Source organism: Lissotriton vulgaris, chromosome 5, assembly GCF_964263255.1.
Source record: "Lissotriton vulgaris chromosome 5, aLisVul1.2, whole genome shotgun sequence".
Lineage (NCBI taxonomy): Eukaryota > Metazoa > Chordata > Amphibia > Caudata > Salamandridae > Lissotriton > Lissotriton vulgaris.
In genome coordinates, this window is record NC_141693.1 from 459,103,915 (window position 1) to 459,122,034 (window position 18,120).

The 18,120-nt window shown below is 48.5% G+C and overlaps 1 protein-coding gene across 2 annotated transcripts in view; it reads right to left on the reverse strand.

Annotated features, from left to right (window-relative positions):
* VPS13D (vacuolar protein sorting 13 homolog D) overlaps nucleotides 1-18,120 on the reverse strand; it is a 2,754,556-nt gene that overhangs the window by 1,596,867 nt on the left and 1,139,569 nt on the right. For both annotated transcript variants that reach the window (XM_086921894.1, XM_086921893.1), the window contains exon 36: nucleotides 4,339-4,536. In XM_086921894.1, coding sequence (XP_086778020.1) covers nucleotides 4,339-4,536 — 198 coding nt within the window. The remainder of the gene's footprint in view (nucleotides 1-4,338; nucleotides 4,537-18,120) is intronic.

Below are 18,120 nucleotides of genomic sequence, written 5' to 3' on the forward strand. Positions count from 1 at the left end.
TCTCTTCCAAGGGATCCTCATCAATAGTCATAAGCACTGAATAGAATAGCAAGCCCATCACCCACCTGCAGGCAAATGAGAAACAAAGTGACCCAATTAACAACAACTGAAAAAATCAGCTGTTGAACAGATTCCTCAAGGAGGCTTGGCCTACTTGGGTGTCGGCTCTAGTATCTGTGTCAAGACAGTAGTGTCTTGTAAATGTATGAACTGATCTCCAAGTGGCTGCTTTACTGATCTCCGAGAGAGGGACATTATTGAGAAAAGCAGTAGTAGCCGCTTTTCCTCTCGTGGAATGAGCTTAGGGAGCGGTCAAAAGAGGATTCTGTGCAAACTGGTAAGCCAATTTGATGCATGAGACTATCCAGCTGTAGATGGACATCTTTGATGCTGGAAAACCTGTCCTGATCGAACCATAATTAATAAATAGGTGATCAGATTTTCTCGATGACTAAGACCTGTCAAGATAAAACTTCAAAACCCTTTTCAGGTCTTATGAATGTAGAGCCCTCTCAAATGGAGTGGAGGGATTAGGAAGAGAAATTGTTTCATTTACATGAAAATCGGACACCACCTTCGGAAGGAAGGAAGGATGTGTTCTGTGGACCACTCTATTGAGATGGAAGACCAAGTAGGGCTCTTTTGAACAGAGGGCCTGGATCTCACTCACCCTATGAACTGAGGTGATATCCACCAGGAAAGCTACCTTCCACGTACGGTGTTGTAAGGTTGCTTTGTGGATAGGCTCAAAAGGTGGACTCATCAATTTTGATAATACCAAATTCAGTTCACAAGGAGATGAAGATGGTCGGACCGGAGGGTAGACCTTCTTGAGGCCCTGCAGGAAACCCTTCACCACCTGTAACTGAAAGAACGAGGGTTGAGAAGGAGAATGCCTGTATACAGTAATGGCAGCTAGGTGCACCTTAATGGAAGAGAATTTCAAACCTGCTCTCGCTAGATGGAGCAGGTATGGCAAAATTACCTCCTCCTGCCCCTTGGTGGGACTACAATTATTCTGCACGCACCACATATAAAAACGCTTCCACTTGAAAGCATATGAGTGTCTTGTGGGTGGAAGGTCTCCTTGCTTCTTTCAATATGGTCATGCAGTCTTGTGGAAGGCCAAAATGACCATACTGGAGGACATCAGGAGCCATGCTGCCAAGTTCAGTGATGGAAGGTTGGGGTGATGAATCCTCCCGTTCATCTTAGACAGCACATCCAGTCTGCACGGCAGCCTCTTGTGTGGGAAAATTGACAGATGCATGCCTCGGACAGTCCAGAGCAATCAGTATCATTGTAGTGTCTGAGTGTGAGAGCTTGGTCACCACCTTCGGGATGAGAGGCAGGGGTGGAAAGGCATACACAAATGGCCCTGACCAGTCGATCAAAAGGGCATTCCCCTTCGATCCTGGGCGGTAGTACCTTGAGGCGAAGTCTCGGCATTTTGTGTTTTTGTCGTCCGCGAACAGATCTATCCTTGGATGACCCCAAGCCTGGAAAATGTCGTCAACCACCTCGTTGTTGAGAATCCAGCCATGCTGGTCCTCGAAGTGATGGCTGAGAGCATCCGCTTGGGAATTCTGTTCTCCCGGCAGGTGAGCTGCTGTGATGGATAGATTCCTCGCCAGGAGCCAGTGCCAAAGGGCCTGAGCCTCCAAAGAGAGGGCCCTCGAGCGAGTTCCCCACTGTTTGTTCAGGTAGTACATGGTGGTGGTATTGTCCCTCTGTACTAGGATGGAACTCGCCTGAATCTAAGGGAGGAAAGCCTTGAGAGCAAGATGAACGGCTCTTAGCTCCAACATGTTTATGTGGTACAATTGCTCTTTTGAGGACCATAGGCCTTCTGTCTGGAGATACCTCATATGAGCTCCCCATCATTGCAGGGATGCTTCTGTGATCAGAGTCTGAGAAGGAGGAGTTTGATGGAACTGAACTCCTACTCTCAGGTTGTCCTTCTTCATCCACCACGGGATGGATGCTCTGGCTGCGTGTGATAGGCAGATCCTGTCTTCCCAGTAAGATGTCCTCTGATCCTGCTGTAGAGGACGCATTCTCAACCTAGTATTGGGAACCAGAAAGATGCAGGATGCCATTGACCATAGCAGGAAGGCGATCTGACGCACTGAAGACAGGTTGCTGCTTAAAATCTGTCTGCCTTTTTGTATGTATGATGGATAAATGTCTCCCCTCCGAAGGAAACACTTTTCCTAGCTCGGAGTCTATCAAAGCCCCCAGGTAGGGGATTCTCTGTGTGGGCTGCTGTGTCGACTTTTCGAAGTTCACATGGAGGCACAGTTGATGACCAAGACCTAGGCACTGCCAGAAATGGTTGCTCACGCTCTGTAGGGAGGGGCCTTTCAGCAGCCAATCGTCCAGGTAAGGCTAGAAGAAGATGCCTCTGCGTCGCAGAGTAGCTGCCACTACCGCCATGCACTTCGTGAACACTCGATGAGCTGATTTCAGCCCGAAGGGCAGCACTTTGAATTGATAGTGGGGCGATCCGACTATGAATCGCAGGTATTGCCGTTGATGCTGACTTATCGGGACGTGAAAGTAGGCATCTTGTAGGTCCAGCGAAAACATCCTATCCACTTTCTGGAGGTGAGGATATATTTGGTGGAGAGCCAACATGCAAAATTTCTCTCGTTTGATGGACTTGTTGAGTGCTTGCAGATCCAGAATGGGCCTGTATTCTGATTTTCGACCGTTTTTCTTTACCAGGAAATATCTGGAACAAACTCCTCAACCTCTTTGTGATCTTGGCACCTTCTCTATGGCTGACTTGTGGAGAAGGGTGTCTACTTCCCTTTGCAGTATGTTGATCTGGTAGCACAATGATGGCACTTGAGGGATCGATGGAGGGTGACGTCAAAAACTTAGAGAGTACCCATTCTGCAGCGTAGCTAACACCCACCGGTACTTCGTGATAGCTCGCCACTCTTGAACATGATTCGCAACACTTCCCCCTACTGGAGTGGTAAACGGTGATGGAGGAAGCGGGCACTCATTGTTTGGCTGGAGCTTTCATAAAGGTGGAGGGCTGGCGGTTTGCTCCTCTTCCCCTGGCGGATCGACGGCCTTGATACTGGGATTTCTGTTGACCTTGCTGGTTTTGATTCTTTTGCCAATGAGGGGTTTGAACCCTCTGTTGGAAGGAGCGGCGATCAATAGTGCGGTAACAGCAGCGAAACTCTTCTTCTTCTCCAGCCGCATCGCTTTCAGGGTGTCCAGCTCGGTCTTCAGCATGCCATTTCCTCATCAGTGGGAGTATCGAATAAAGATGAGCCGGAGAATGGAAGATTGAGTATACGAGACTGGCATAGGAAGATCAGCATGTTAGCTCCCCTGGAGAGCACGTCTTTGAACGTGCTAACATTGTCCATTGGAGAGATCCTCAACGGCGGACTGTCAGTAAGTGTGGGCGAATAGTCCCTTTTTGAGGAAGGTATTGAGTAGGTGGAAAGCGTTGGAGATCTGCGCCTTCTCCTTCTGCTGTGTGATCTTGATCTTCTCCTGGAGGCATGATGGGAAGCTAGGGGTTATGGCTGCCTTAAAGGCGTAGAGCCAGTTTTATTGAAAAACGCTTTCATTTTCAATGTTATATGTTTACAATGCAGCCTGTAGGCTAGCAAAGTCTGCTTTTCTTTTGCAGTTTCCTCATAAGGGTTACTCATTAAAAACAGAGTTCAAGGGCTACTTGCCCTCGTGTTTTTATACATATATTATGTATTTTTGCAAAAGCAGTTTATGTGTTTTTATTCCATTGTTTAGCAACGGTTTGGGAAAAATTTAGAGCTGTATATATATGTTTTTCATATATACTTTTTATTACTTCCAGGTTCCCCAAACATGGGCGGAAATATTCAGTGCTTATGACTTATTGATGAGGATCCCCTGGAAGAGAAATTGTATTCATTCAATGAACACCTCTGTCATCATTATCCACCTGAAAAACACTTGAAAAATGTCTAGTTATACCCAGTGAACAAAGATGCAAAACCCAGCTTACTTCCAATCAGATGACTTTCTGTAAATACAGTACCTATGATGCAATTAATGAATTTACTGTATTGACAGGCTGGATAAAAAAAATATGCAGAAGAGACTGAATCACAAACCAATAATCTGAGACTTTTCTCAACATGTTAATGATGTTTGAAATAATGTGAGAAAACAATGAAATCATTAAACTTATATAAAGATATATATATATATATATATATATATATATATATATATATTTAGAGTTAGAGCAATACAATTAAACAAAAACATTGTATTTTGCATTAGCAGCCTAATAATACCAGCCACTACAGAAAAGAAAGTACTCACGTGAGAAAGTAAATTCTGCCAAAGGAACATCACAATCCATACAATCATCAATTATACATATGCAAATGCCCTCTGCTTTAACATCTACTCCAGAGATCCACCTGACTGGCGCATCCTCTTTTCTCCCAGAGGCTACTGAGAGCGACTTCACTGGCTCTGCATTTTTAAATAACCACGATGCAGCTTTGTTTAACTGGCCTAGGGGAAGAAAAACATTGCTTTGAGACCCAATAACCATCATGAAATTCTGTGATGGCCTGTATCAGGCTACACCAATCCATCTGCTATGCTGGACTGGTAATTTACTTCAATTCTTGTTCGCGTTTCAACTATAGTAAACATTCCAAGTATCAACAAGCATTGGAAATGCAATAGGGCTCGCATTAGGAAAGTTTGAGCTATTGGTCTTATAAATGAATTTTTTTTATGTGTTTTTTTTTTTAAATAGCTAAACTAATAGCTTTGTCATTTACAATGCCAATAGTTATAACTTTCGCAAATGTGACACCTATAGCATTTGTAATGCAACATGTTTTGTATTTACGTGACTTAGATGTATTGATATTACAAATAACAATGGCTTTTCATTTTTTTAAATAATTAATACTTAAATAATTTATTTAATTTGTAATGGCAATAGCTTAAACTTTTGTAAATAACCTTTGTGAAGATGATGTTCATTGTTTTTTATTGTGACGAAAATCCAAGAAAAGAAGTGAAATATTAACATATTTTTGTGATTTGTAATAAAGCGTGAAAGCTTGAAAATAGCTTGAAACATTGAAAGAACATATTTGAACCAGTGATGCTGTGGTTGCGCTGAGTGATGCTGTGGTTACGCTGATCATGCTGTGGTTGCGCTGAGTGATGCTGTGGAGCTGTTTGGTGGGTGCATTGGTGGAGCTTAGTTGGAGCATCGGTGGAGCTGTGTGGTGGGTGCCTCGGCGGAGCTGTGTGGTGGGTGCCTCGGCGGAGCTGTGTGGTGGGTGCATCGGCGGAGCTGTGTGGTGGGTGCATCGGCGGAGCTGTGTGGTGGGTGCATCGGCAGAGCTGTCTGGTGGGTGGTTGCGCTGAGTGATGCTATGGTTGCGCTGATCATGCTGTGGTTGCGCTGAGTGATGCTGTGGAGCTGTTTGGTGGTTGCATTGGTGGAGCTTAGTTGGAGCATCGGGGGAGCTGTGTGGTGGGTGCCTCGGCGGAGCTGTGTGGTGGGTGCATCGGCGGAGCTGTGTGGTGGGTGCATCGGCAGAGCTGTGTGGTGGGTGCATCGGCGGAGCTGTGTGGTGGGTGCTTCGGTGGAGCTGTGTGGTGGGTGCATCTGTGGAGCTGTGTGGTGGGGGCATCTGTGGAGCTGTGTGGTGGGTGCATCTGCGGAGCTGTGTGGTGGGTGCCTCGGTTGAGCTGTGTGCTGGGTGCATCGGTGGAGCTTTGTGGTGGGTGCCTTGGTGGAGCTGTATGGTGGATGACTCGGTGGAGCTGTGTGGTGGGTGCATCGGTGGAGCTGTATGGTGGGTGCATAGGTGGAGCTGTGTCGGTGGAGCTGTGTGGTGTGTGCATCGGTGGAGCTGGGTGGTGGGTGCATCAGTGGAGCTGTGTCGGTGGAGCTGTGTGGTGGCTGCATCGGTGGAGCTGTGTGGTGGGTGCATTGGAGGAGCTGTGTGGTGGGTGCATCGGAGGAGCTGTGTGGTGGGTGCATCGGCGGAGCTGTGTGGTGGGTGCATCGGCGGAGCAGTGTGGTGGGTGCATCGGTGGAGCTGTGTGGTGGGTGCTTCGGTGAAGCTGTGTGGTGGGTGCATCAGTGGAGCTGTGTGGTGGGTGCATCTGTGGAGCTGTGTGGTGGGTGTATCTGTGGAGCTGTGTGGTGGGTGCCTCGGTGGAGCTGTGTGGTGGGTGCCTCGGTGGAGCTGTGTGGTGGGTGCCTCGGTGGAGCTGTGTGCTGGGTGCATCGGTGGAGCTTTGTGGTGGGTGCCTTGGTGGAGCTGTATGGTGGGTGCATCGGCGGAGCAGTGTGGTGGGTGCATCGGTGGAACTGTGTGGTGGGTGCATCGGTGGAGCTGTGTGGTGGGTGCATCGGTGGAGCTGTGTGGTGGGTGCATCGGTGGAGCTGTGTGGTGGGTGCATCTGTGGAGCTGTGTGGTGGATGCATCTGTGGAGCTGTGTGGTGGGTGTATTTGTGGAGCTGTGTGGTGGGTGCCTCGGTGGAGCTGTGTGGTGGGTGCATCGGTGGAGCTGCGTGGTGGGTGCCTTGGTGGAGCTGTATAGTGGGGGCCTCGGTGGAGCTGTGTGGTGAGTGCATCGTTGGAGCTGTGTGGTGGGTGCATCAGTGGAGATGTGTGGTGGGTGCATCGGTGGAGCTGTGTGGTGGGTGCCTCGGTGGAGCTGTGTGGTGGGTGCATCGGTGGAACTGTGCGGTGGGTGCATCGGTGGAGCTGTGTGGTGGGTGCATCGGTGGAGCTGTGTAGGTGGAGCTGTGTGGTGGATGGCACTTTTTATAAATCATTAGTAAAAGAGATCAATGAAATTCAACTAAAACCCATATATAGCAGAAGAGTGGAGCTGGGTGGTGGGTGCATCAAGTGGAGCTGTGTGGTGGGTGCATCGGTGGAGCTGGGTGGTGGGTGCATCTGTGGAGCTGTGTGTTGGGTGCATCTGTGGAGCTGTGTGGTGGGTGCATCTGTGGAGCTGTGTGGTGGGTGCCTCGGTGGAGCTGTGTGGTGGGTGCATCGGTGGAGCTGTGTGGTGGGTGCATCGGTGGAGCTGTGTGGTGGGTGCATAGGTGGAGCTGTGTGGTGGGTGTATCGGTGGAGCTGTGTGGTGGGTGCCTTGGTGGAGCTGTGTGGTGGGTGCCTCGGTGGAGCTGTGTCTTGGGTGCATCAGTGGAGCTGTGTGGTGGGGCCATCTGTGGAGCTCTGTGGTGGGTGCATCGGTGCAGCTGTGTCGGTGGAGCTGTGTGGTTGTTGCATCAGTGGAGCTATGTGGTGGGTGCATCAGTGGAGCTGTGTCAGTGGAGCTGTGTGGTGGTTGCATCAGTGGAGCTGTGTGGTGGGTGCATCGGTAGAGCTGTGTCAGTGGAGCTGTGTGGTGCATGAATCGGTGGAGCTGGGTGGTGGTTGCATCAGTGGAGCTGTGTGGTGGGTGCATCGGTGGAGCTGGGTGGTGGGTGCATCTGTGGAGCTGTGTGTTGGGTGCATCTGTGGAGCTGTGTGGTGGGTGCATCTGTGGAGCTGTGTGGTGGGTGCTTCGGTGGAGCTGTGTGGTGGGTGCCTCGGTGGAGCTGTGTGGTGGGTGCATCGGTGGAGCTGTGTGGTGGGTGCATCGGTGGAACTGTGTGGTGGGTGCATCGGTGGAGCAGTGTGGTGGGTGCATCGGTGGAGCTGTGTAGGTGGAGCTGTGTCGTGGATGGCACTTTTTATAAATCATTAGTAAAAGAGATCAATGAAATTCAACTAAAACCCATATATAGCAGAAGAGAAGAAAGCTCTAGTAACGGGATTCAGGATGAATGTATTCCTTTGAAGCAAATCGCCAGCATGTGAAAGGTGTAAAATAGCAATCAGCATAAAACGAAAATGGCAGCAAAAGACTTTATAAAATTCTGTGTGGCCCTGATAAAATAATTAGAGCGTTTAACTATATCATGACCAACAACGGTTATTGTTTCAAGAGCAGCGTGCGAGATGGTTAGGCTGCAATATAAACAAGCTTGAGCGCATCAGCAGGCGAGCCCTAAAAACACAGCTATTTTTGAGATATGAAGGCTACAATAATGAAGGAAGATGTGGGTATACATGAAGCAGCATCACAGAAGTTCGATTTATGTTTCAAGCGTATAAGATATGCATTTAAAAAAACATTCATAATGAGTCTTGCTCATAAATGCTGACATAGATCATGTGCAGTAGATAAAGCCACTTAAAACTATCCATGGGTATGTTCAACACATGCATAACATTTCACCAGAGATTCTCAAGGCACACACATCCAATTACAGAACCATTGAAAAACTATACAAGCATGACATGATCTTGAAGCTGGTTCTGGTACTCTTATTCCTTGCACACCTTCATTCTGAACTTGTTGGTTACACTGCTTCACCAGCACACAAAACATGAAGCCACTGTTTGAAGAAATAAAAAAGGCCTTAAAGATTACCATTTCAAACTGGACCCTATCACAAGTCCCTCTATATTCTAGCTCCTTCTTCTCAGTTCATCATCGACATCCATTCATCATTTCCTAAGGTTTCTGCATGAAGCCACATAGGAAGTGACCAAGCATATTGAGTGTGTGAGCTGAGAGATGAAGCACTAGGGGCAACGGGTACATATATCATCATTATTTTTTGTCAGTGTACTATCAATTCCATCCGTCTAGCCTAACTTTGTGGGAAAGATTACAAAAGAAGAAGTTACTTACCTGCAGTAGATTCTATGTAACCACAGATTCTTCACCTTTTGAATTTTCCCCAGGTGTCATAAATGATCCACAAATGTTTCAGCAATAACTCTGCGTGAAGTTAGACGGTGCTGTGTGGTTCTGCACTAATGCTGTTCATCTATGGAAAATTACGTTCTGGGACAAAAAAAGGGGCCAATCCCGCACACGGACATCAGCTGCTCCCGAAGCTGTCCATCATTCCAGATGCAGAGCCTCAACTGCAAATTGGCTTTTACTAGCGTTCAGATTCCTAAACTTGAGATCTCAATGAAAGATAGACTCCACTTCATAGAATGGGGAAGGTCTGTGAGGAATCGAGTCTCTACCAGAAAGAGCGTTACCAAAGGCATGCAACTTTTCGGAGAGTGACATCTAACAGTAGATGCCTCACCTTTTGAATACATACCAAAACAGTACCTAATTGAAGGTTGGCCTGCGAATGGACTCAAACCAAAAAGTCCTAAAAGGACAAGTGGGAGAAATAGCCCTCTGGGTGAACCTGGCTATCAAGACACTAGTGCTCTGTGAATGTATTTAGTGATGCCCATGTGGCTGCCTGTCAGATATTCAGGACAGGAACAATGTGTGCTAACGGAGTAGTAGCAGCTTTAGTTCTGGTGGAATGAGCTTGCAACCGTTCCAGTGGCTGCATTTTGGTCAATGCATAGTAGATCTTAATGCAGAGTACAATCCAACGGTGTAGGAGGCTGGCTTAGTATACGTTGGGCACTTATTTAAGTGATGCACCTTGCACTAACCCAAGCAACCCTTATGGTGATACTAGTGGTCTTTGACAACGTTTTAAAGCTGTCAATGCGGTAGCTGTGGAGAGCAACTTTCAGGCTTATCTTGAAGGAGTGTTACGCAGCTCATATTAAAAGTTTAATCATGTAGTGTAGGTTCAATGAAAAAGAACCACAAAGTATAAATAAAAATATGTCTATTTATTACAGAACACTCACTAACACATTGGTATATTTCCTACCCGGAGATACCAACAAAAAACACAACAATACTTCAATTGCAAATAAGTAAACACAAAATACAGTGGTCTCCAGGGGGGAGACCAAACCTTAAACTAAAGAAGTGGAATGTGAACTGTGACTGAAGTTGGGACTTGGAAATGGACACTCAGATGAGCTGGGGACACAAGGAATAACCCACGGTAAGTAACCAGGAACCCCATGGAGGATGTGTGCAGAGTGGAACCACAGACAAGTGTCCAATAGAATGAACAAAGAAGGGGGTTCCCCATGGGTATCTTTGGGATATAGGCAGGTAGTAAGGGGGAAGAAGCCAAAAATAGAAGAAAGGAGTACCCTGCCTCAAGATATATAGGCCCTAGCTAGGGGGTCCTAACTGATATATTTGGAGGGGTGATTAACCTAGGGGTTGACAAAACATACAAACAATCACATGGTCAAATCAGGAAGACTGAGCAATTCAAGTATTTAGAAAATATATTTTTTATTTTTATTTTCTGATAATAAGAATTAAAGAGGTTTTTTTTGGACAAATATATGTTTTTTTTGATATATCATAGATACATATAGGACATAAATAAGACAGACAGATATGGGAAGAAATGTCACAACAATTCGTCCTACCCAGTAACAGCCTATATTTACACACACATAATCATTCACTTCAATCCCCACTAACACTATCTCTCCTAATTTCATACACCATTCACTCTATCATTCATTCTACTTTTCCTTGCAGTTATAGCACATAGATGGTCAAATCGGGATGTTCATCCGGGTAGTTGGTTTTAGCTACGGGTCCTGGTGTAATGAGGACAGTAGCCGTATTCCAGGAGACATGCGCCGACGCGCGTTTCGGTGACCGGCCAATAAAGCCGCACCTTCGTCAGGGCAAGGGGCAGTATACTGGGGCGGGCACAAAGATAAAAATTATTGATTTCTTATTGAGTCCTGCTGTTCAGAAGTAGCAGGCTTTAGGTGACGTCATAGGGTACAAGGGCGTATGCACTGTGATTATTTCATCAGACAGGCTATTTACAATTCGAATCCAGGATAGTTTGGTTTCTCGGCGTTGTGTTTTATGGCACCTTGTGGTTTTAGCGGTCATCAGGGTTCTAGATAGTAGTTGCCAGACACAGAGCCTTCCAGGCTTCAACGCGGTGTTGCCATTCTGGCATTTCACTCGTATTTTGGTATATATGTTCTTGTCTCTAAGCGCATTCAGGGGGCACAGTGATGCAATATACAGATGGGCACCTTCGAGCCTATTTGCAAGCGGGGCGGCCGTTTCTAGATGGCGGTTTCAATCATGATCTGTTTCCTGCTCGTCAATAGGGGCGAAAACATCTAATAACACCGGTCCACTTTGGGAGGAGCTGACTGCTACATCACCTTTGTCCCGGACGCCAATGTCTTAAAGCTGGGGTTCCGCCGACTCAGTCTGTCGGCCAGAATGGCAACACCGCGTTGAAGCCTGGAAGGCTCTGTGTCTGGCAACTACTATCTAGAACCCTGATGACCGCTAAAACTACAAGGTGCCATAAAACACAACGCCGAGAAACCAAACTATCCTGGATTCGAATTGTAAATAGCCTGTCTGATGAAATAATCACAGTGCATACGCCCTTGTACCCTATGACGTCACCTAAAGCCTGCTACTTCTGAACAGCAGGACTCAATAAGAAATCAAGAATTTTTATCTTTGTGCCCGCCCCAGTATACTGCCCCTTGCCCTGACGAAGGTGCGGCTTTATTGGCCGGTCACCGAAACGCGCGTCGGCGCATGTCTCCTGGAATACGGCTACTGTCCTCATTACACCAGGACCCGTAGCTAAAACCAACTACCCGGATGAACATCCCGATTTGACCATCTATGTGCTATAACTGCAAGGAAAAGTAGAATGAATGATAGAGTGAATGGTGTATGAAATTAGGAGAGATAGTGTTAGTGGGGATTGAAGTGAATGATTATGTGTGTGTAAATATAGGCTGTTACTGGGTAGGACGAATTGTTGTGACATTTCTTCCCATATCTGTCTGTCTTATTTATGTCCTATATGTATCTATGATATATCAAAAAAAACATATATTTGTCCAAAAAAAACCTCTTTAATTCTTATTATCAGAAAATAAAAATAAAAAATATATTTTCTAAATACTTGAATTGCTCAGTCTTCCTGATTTGACCATGTGATTGTTTGTATGTTTTGTCAACCCCTAGGTTAATCACCCCTCCAAATATATCAGTTAGGACCCCCTAGCTAGGGCCTATATATCTTGAGGCAGGGTACTCCTTTCTTCTATTTTAAGTGTCCAATAGAAGTCAACAGGGAAATAGTGGTTGCAGTTTTTTAAGAAGAAGGACCCTTCCAAGTGAGTCTGAAGAAACCTGTGGAAGAAAGAAGATTGAGGAGTCACCCAACCCGTGGATACCCCAGAAACAAGGATACACACACCACGATTGCCGGGTGCTTAGGTGCGAAGAGACATCAGAAACTGCAGTAGACCACAATGGAGGACTTCAGAAAAGATGCCACTGGAGAAGAATGTGCAAAAAAGAGTCCGGTGGAATCCAAGAATGGATTGTTGAAGAGGTGAACCTGTAAGCTGAGGGGACAGAGTCTATGCCACGTGGAGGTGACCCGGAGCCACGGATGAACAATGCCCACTGATGTCAGATGGTTCAGAGTAGGTGACGGTGACCTTTTCGCTGCAGCTGTGAGGACCAGGCGATGCTGAGGAAGATTCAGGAGCCATGCACAAGCTGTCACACATCAGAAGTCTAGAACCAGGAGATCGGTGTCAGGTGGAAGCACCAACAAGCCTTGGTAGCGGCAACTGGCATGGAGAAAGAAGAAGGAGAAACGTTGGGAATAGGGACTCAGCACAAGCAGGAGAGTCAGAGCAGACCCAGAGCAAGCAGGAGAGCCCACTGGAGCAGAAGAAGACATTCAAGAGGAACAACAGGTCGAAGGCACAGGAGTCACATAAGGACCTTGAGCAGCTCACCAAGAAGGCAGCTCTATAGTGCAGGGGATGCAGTGAGGATGCTGTACTTGGCAGGAAGAGATGCTAGCGGTTGGAGCTTCTTGTAGCCCGAAGATCTCTGGAGTGCAGAGCCAACAAGCCTTGGCAAGGGCAAGTTGACGCAGTGCACAGGGGTTTGGTCACAGCGGTTCCGACAAGGTGTACTGGCATCAAAATTGGAGATAGGGCAGGTCAGGCCTCGTTTGAGGTGCAGGACTAACACGTGTTGCTGAGCTTTCGCAGGGATATCAGGAGCAGCAGACCGGTCAGCTTCATTGCAGTGCCTGCAGATGCAGGGGAGTGACTTCTTCACTCCAAAGCAGACTACTTTGGGTGTCCTCGATGCAGGGTCGGATTGGGATCACAATTCGGCCCGGGCACTGACGAAAAAAGTGGCCCAAATTCAAGAGGCGTGGCCCATATTTAAGGGGCGTGGCCCACATTCAAGGGGCGTGCCCTTTCATGAAACACCATTTGCACAGACAAGGAATGAAAGTGGGAGGATAGTGGATACTGTTCTTGCACATGACACAGGGCCAAGGTGACAATGGCCTACATGCTGAGCAACTAAAAACAATAGCAAGGCCCCTTTTTGTCACAAAATTATTCCAGCCCTCCAGTACAGGAGCACCTGAAAAGCAGCAAAGCCCCTGCTATTACTAACCTACTCAGCCCTCCCCAGACCTTCAGCTCAGGAGCACATGAACAGAGGTAAGGCCCCTGCAATTAGTAAATTAATCAACCCTCCAGGCCTTGGGAAAATGTCCTGGCAGGGGAGCACAAAACGCAGCTTTCTGGGTCATCCAAGGTAGCCAGCTAGCCAGGGGGGAGGCTGAGGTGAAGCTGGTGCATGGGAAGTGCCTTCCCAGTGTGTTCTGGCAGTTTGAGTGTTTACCATTTACTGTAGTATTACCCTTGTACCTGTGCATGGTACCCTTTTGTAACTTGCACAAGTCACTTTTCTCTTGTAACACACTGTTTGCTCCTCTCACTTTTGTTTGCTTTAGATACTTGCACAAGTGCCACCATTGCCTACGCAACGTTTGTTCTTGTGCTGGAGTGTCTGCCATTAATTGCAGTACTATACCTCTACTTGTATTTTGTAAGCTTTTGTAACCTGCACACATGTCACTTTTTCCTCCTGTAATGTATCGTTTGCTCCTCTTGTATTTTGGTTGCTCACTATTGTCACTTTTGATTCATGTAACTTAACGTTTGCTTTTGTAATTTGTCCACTTATAATTTTCTCCTCATGTATTATTGCTGTTCCTTGTGTGAAGCGCTCTGACACCTTCGGTAAAGTCTGCGCTATATAAAATCGCATAAATAAATAAATAAATAAAACAAAAAAATTCCAAACATCACCAGGCCCCCACAGCAAGACCCATTCAGCCCACTATGCCCTGAATGTGAAGGGCTGTGGGCGAGGTGTTAAGACTAACACCGTTTCTGGGCTGCATGGGCGCCAGGGGGCCGAGGTGCAAATGGCTCAAAGGCCTGAGAAACACCTGGCCCCCAGGGAGGCCGATTATTGCAAACAATCACCCCTCCTCAGCCTCAGCTTGATTGCTTGGCAGGGCAGGGTGAAGGAGAGCCCACAGCTGACAATCGCTGTCAGGCCGCACAGCGAGGCTGCTTTCATTTTCTCAGTCTCTGTCTCCGTGCACTCTGTGGGCCGGTTTTTTTCTCCCCTTTCCTAGTCCACTCTCTGTGGACTGGGACAGGGGAGAAAAAAAACGGCCCACAGACGGCACTGAGGCACCGGCCCTTCGGCCCATTCCCGAATGCCCGCCTTGCCAATCCGCCCCTGCCTCGATGCCCAAAGGTCTGTTGAAGATCCTGGAAAAAGAACAGACGTGCAAGTTACTTACCTTCAGTAACGATGTATCTGTAAGTGACATTAGTAGTTATAGATCCCTTACCTTTGAATTACCCACAGGCTTCAGACTGGATCTGGATTTTATTTTCATAGCAGTACCCGTGCAAATCGATAGGCGGCGTCAGTCGTCTCAGCGTTCGTCGTCGCGTTGTGGTCACCGGGATGACGTCTCAGTGTCTACTTAACACACAAGATGATGGATGGAATGTTGCACAATGGCAAAACATTCACCCCCAGTCACAGATCTGGGTTTAATCCATTGTTATTTTGCTCACCAAGCCACCCCAGTTCAGACATGGCCATATGCAAATCAGTCTTGACCCTGTGCCTCATGGGAATAGTCAAGTCCTAACTGCCAAACCATGTCTTCCCTAGACTGGAATCAAGCATCCTAGGACCGGTTTCTGGCTATCAGCCGTCTTCAGCCAGGATAGCTTGACTCCAGTGGCGTAGTGAGCACGGGACCCACGTCTGGGCATACCCTTCCAACATAGGGTGAACAGCAAAACACACAACATGATCGACGGAATGTTGCACAATGGCAAAACCTTCACCCCCAGTCACAGATCTAGGTTTAATCCATTTTTATTTTGCTCACCAAGCCACCCCAGTTCAGACATGGCCATATGCAAATCAGTCTTGACCCTGTGCCTCATGGGAACAGTCCAGCCCGAATTGCCAAGCCATGTCTTCCCTGGACCGGAATCAAGCATCCTAAGACCGGTTTCTGGCTATCAGCCGTCTACAGCCAGGATAGCTTGACTCCAGTGGCTTAGTGAGCACGGTACCCACGTCTGGGCATACCCTTCCCACATAGGGTGAACAACAAAACACACAAAATGATGGACGGAATGTTGCACATTGGCATTACATTCACCCCCAATCACAGATCTGGGTTTAGTCCATCGTTATTTTGCTCACCAAGCCACCTCAGTTCAGACATAGCCATATGTAAATCAGTCTTGAGCCAGTGCCTCATGGGAACAGTCCAGCCCGAACTGCCAAGCCATGTCTTCCCTGGACCGGAATCAAGCATCCTAGGACCGGTTTCTGGCTATCAGCAGTCTTCAGCCAGGATAGCTTGACTCCAGTGGCGTAATGAGCAGGGACCCACGTCTGGGCGTACCCTTCCCACATAGGGTGAACAGCAAAACGCACAAGATGATGGACGGAATGCTGCACAATGGCAAAGCATTCACCCCCAGTCACAGATCTGGGTTTAATCCATTGTTATTTTGCTCACCAAGCCACCCCAGTTCAGACATGGCCATATGCAAATCAGTCTTGACCCTGTGCCTCATGGGAACAGTCCAGCCCGAACTTCCAAGCCATGTCTTCCCTGGACCGGAATCAAGCATCCTAGGACCGGTTTCTGGCTAGCAGCCGTCTTCAGCCAAGATAGCTTGTCTTAGTGGCGTAGTGAGCACGGGACCTGTCTGATGTGATGTTGTGCCAGTGGGGGAGGTGATGGCGGATCCTGCTGCCCACTGGCAACTGGTGGCCCTGAAAGGTCGGACTAGGAAGGCTTTGAGGCTGCTGCAGTCGGGGGCAGTGGTGAATTGGCCCGCCCGCTGTTCCCCAGACCCCAAGACCCTTGGTCCCACATCCCCGGCCACGCAGAGGCTGGGTAGCTTGCGCCCCTGTGGCTCTGGGTGGAACGTGGTGAGGCACCCATTCCGTAGCCACGAAAGTGGTGAAACGTAGATTGCATGGGGCAAGAAGTGCTGCGAGGCCTAAGGATCTGGCCGTAGCCCTAGAGTCCTTGAAACGCTCGAGCGCATTGTCCACCTTGTCACCAAACAGGCAATGCCCATCAAAGGGCATGTCCAAAAGTGTAGATTGGACATCCCCAGAGAAGCCAGACGTTCTCAGCCAGTCGTAGCGCCTCAGGGCTACCGACATGGAAACTGTTCTACCTCGCAAGTTGGCGGTATCCAGCCCACACCGGATGGTGAACTTTGCTACGTCTCGACCCTCAGCAACACTGCGGGTGAGCACGGCCCGGGCCTCCTTCGGCACTGTGGCAGCACTTGCACCGTGTGTGTATAATGGCCCTAGGGACATGCGGTCCTAAGCTGGCAGAAGAAAACATCTTCTTCCCAAGATTGTCCAGCTTCTTGGATTACCTATCTGGGGGAGCAGTAGGGAATGTGCCCTTTGAGGAAGAGGCTTGGACCACCAAGCTCTCAGGGGTATGGTGCTGGAAGAGAAAAAAGGTTTGTCCGGGGCTAGGAGGTGGCGTCAGGCAATTATCCTGTCCACAGGAGCCCCTGTGCTGGGCTTGGACCAAGTGCCCAGAAGGATGTCGGTGAGGGCTTCATTAAAAGGCACCAAGGGCTCAGAAGAGTCTGATGCCGGCTGGTGCACCTCAGTCAGGAGGTAAGTCCTTACAGCCACCGTAGGAAGCTCGAGGCCCAAGGCCTCAGCCGCTCTACGCAACACCTCAGCATAGGAAGTTCCTTCCTCCGTAGCCATGGAAGGAGGGGAAAGTATACCAAGGTCTCGGGAGGTATACAGACCACTGGCATCACCCAACTCCTCTCTCCAGTCCGGTTCCTTGAGTTGATATGCTAGAGGGTCAACAGATCCCTCCCAGTCCTCCTCACCCTCGTCTGGCTGCCACTCAGGGCAGTAGGGAATGCCAGGAATGAACAGTGAGACAAAAGTACCCTACAGCGCCGGTACCAAAGTCGGCCGACGACAGTCGGACATCGTGTCCACATCGGGCGTGAGGCTGAGGTCGATGCCGGTTGGGGGCGCAACAGGCATCGGCAGTAGGTAAGGTACCGTGATGTCGACCAGCAACGATCTGGATCCAGGCCTGTGTCCATGGGGGCCCTGCGGCACCGGAGCCACCGGAATTGAAAGCCCAGGACCCCCAGCCGAGTCTGCGAGGCCAAAGGCGCGCTGGCGAAGTCAGGCTGCCCAAAGATGCTGTGAAGCGCTCTGTAAAAAGTTCAAAGCTGGGCTGGGGACGCTCAAGCTCCGGGAAAGGGATGCAAGCATGGAGCCGCCCCAGCGGGCTCTGTGGAAGCACCAAATGTGCCCTTCAAAGCAGTTTGGTGGCACTGGCAAGCACCCCCACCCCAGTCCAATACACTAAGTCCTGTCTGGGAGGTGGTCACACCTCCCTGTGACAGGAAACCTATTGTTCTACCTTCCCCTGCTCGAGCTCAGCTCAGCAGCAGGAGGGCAGAATCATGTCTGGGGTTGGCAGCAGCACTAGCTTGCTGAAAGACCCTGAAAGGCTGTAATTGGGAATACAGGGGGCTTCCCAGAGCAAGTCCCCAGTGCATGGATTCATACCTCCAACACCGGTAACAGTGTTGGGGTATGATTCCAACATGTTTGATACCAAACATGTTCATGAAATTTGAAGAATGAGATGCACACCAGTCTTACTCCAATATAAGCCGTGTTTTTACTCCATTCATTTTTTTAGAAGCGTGCAAAGCT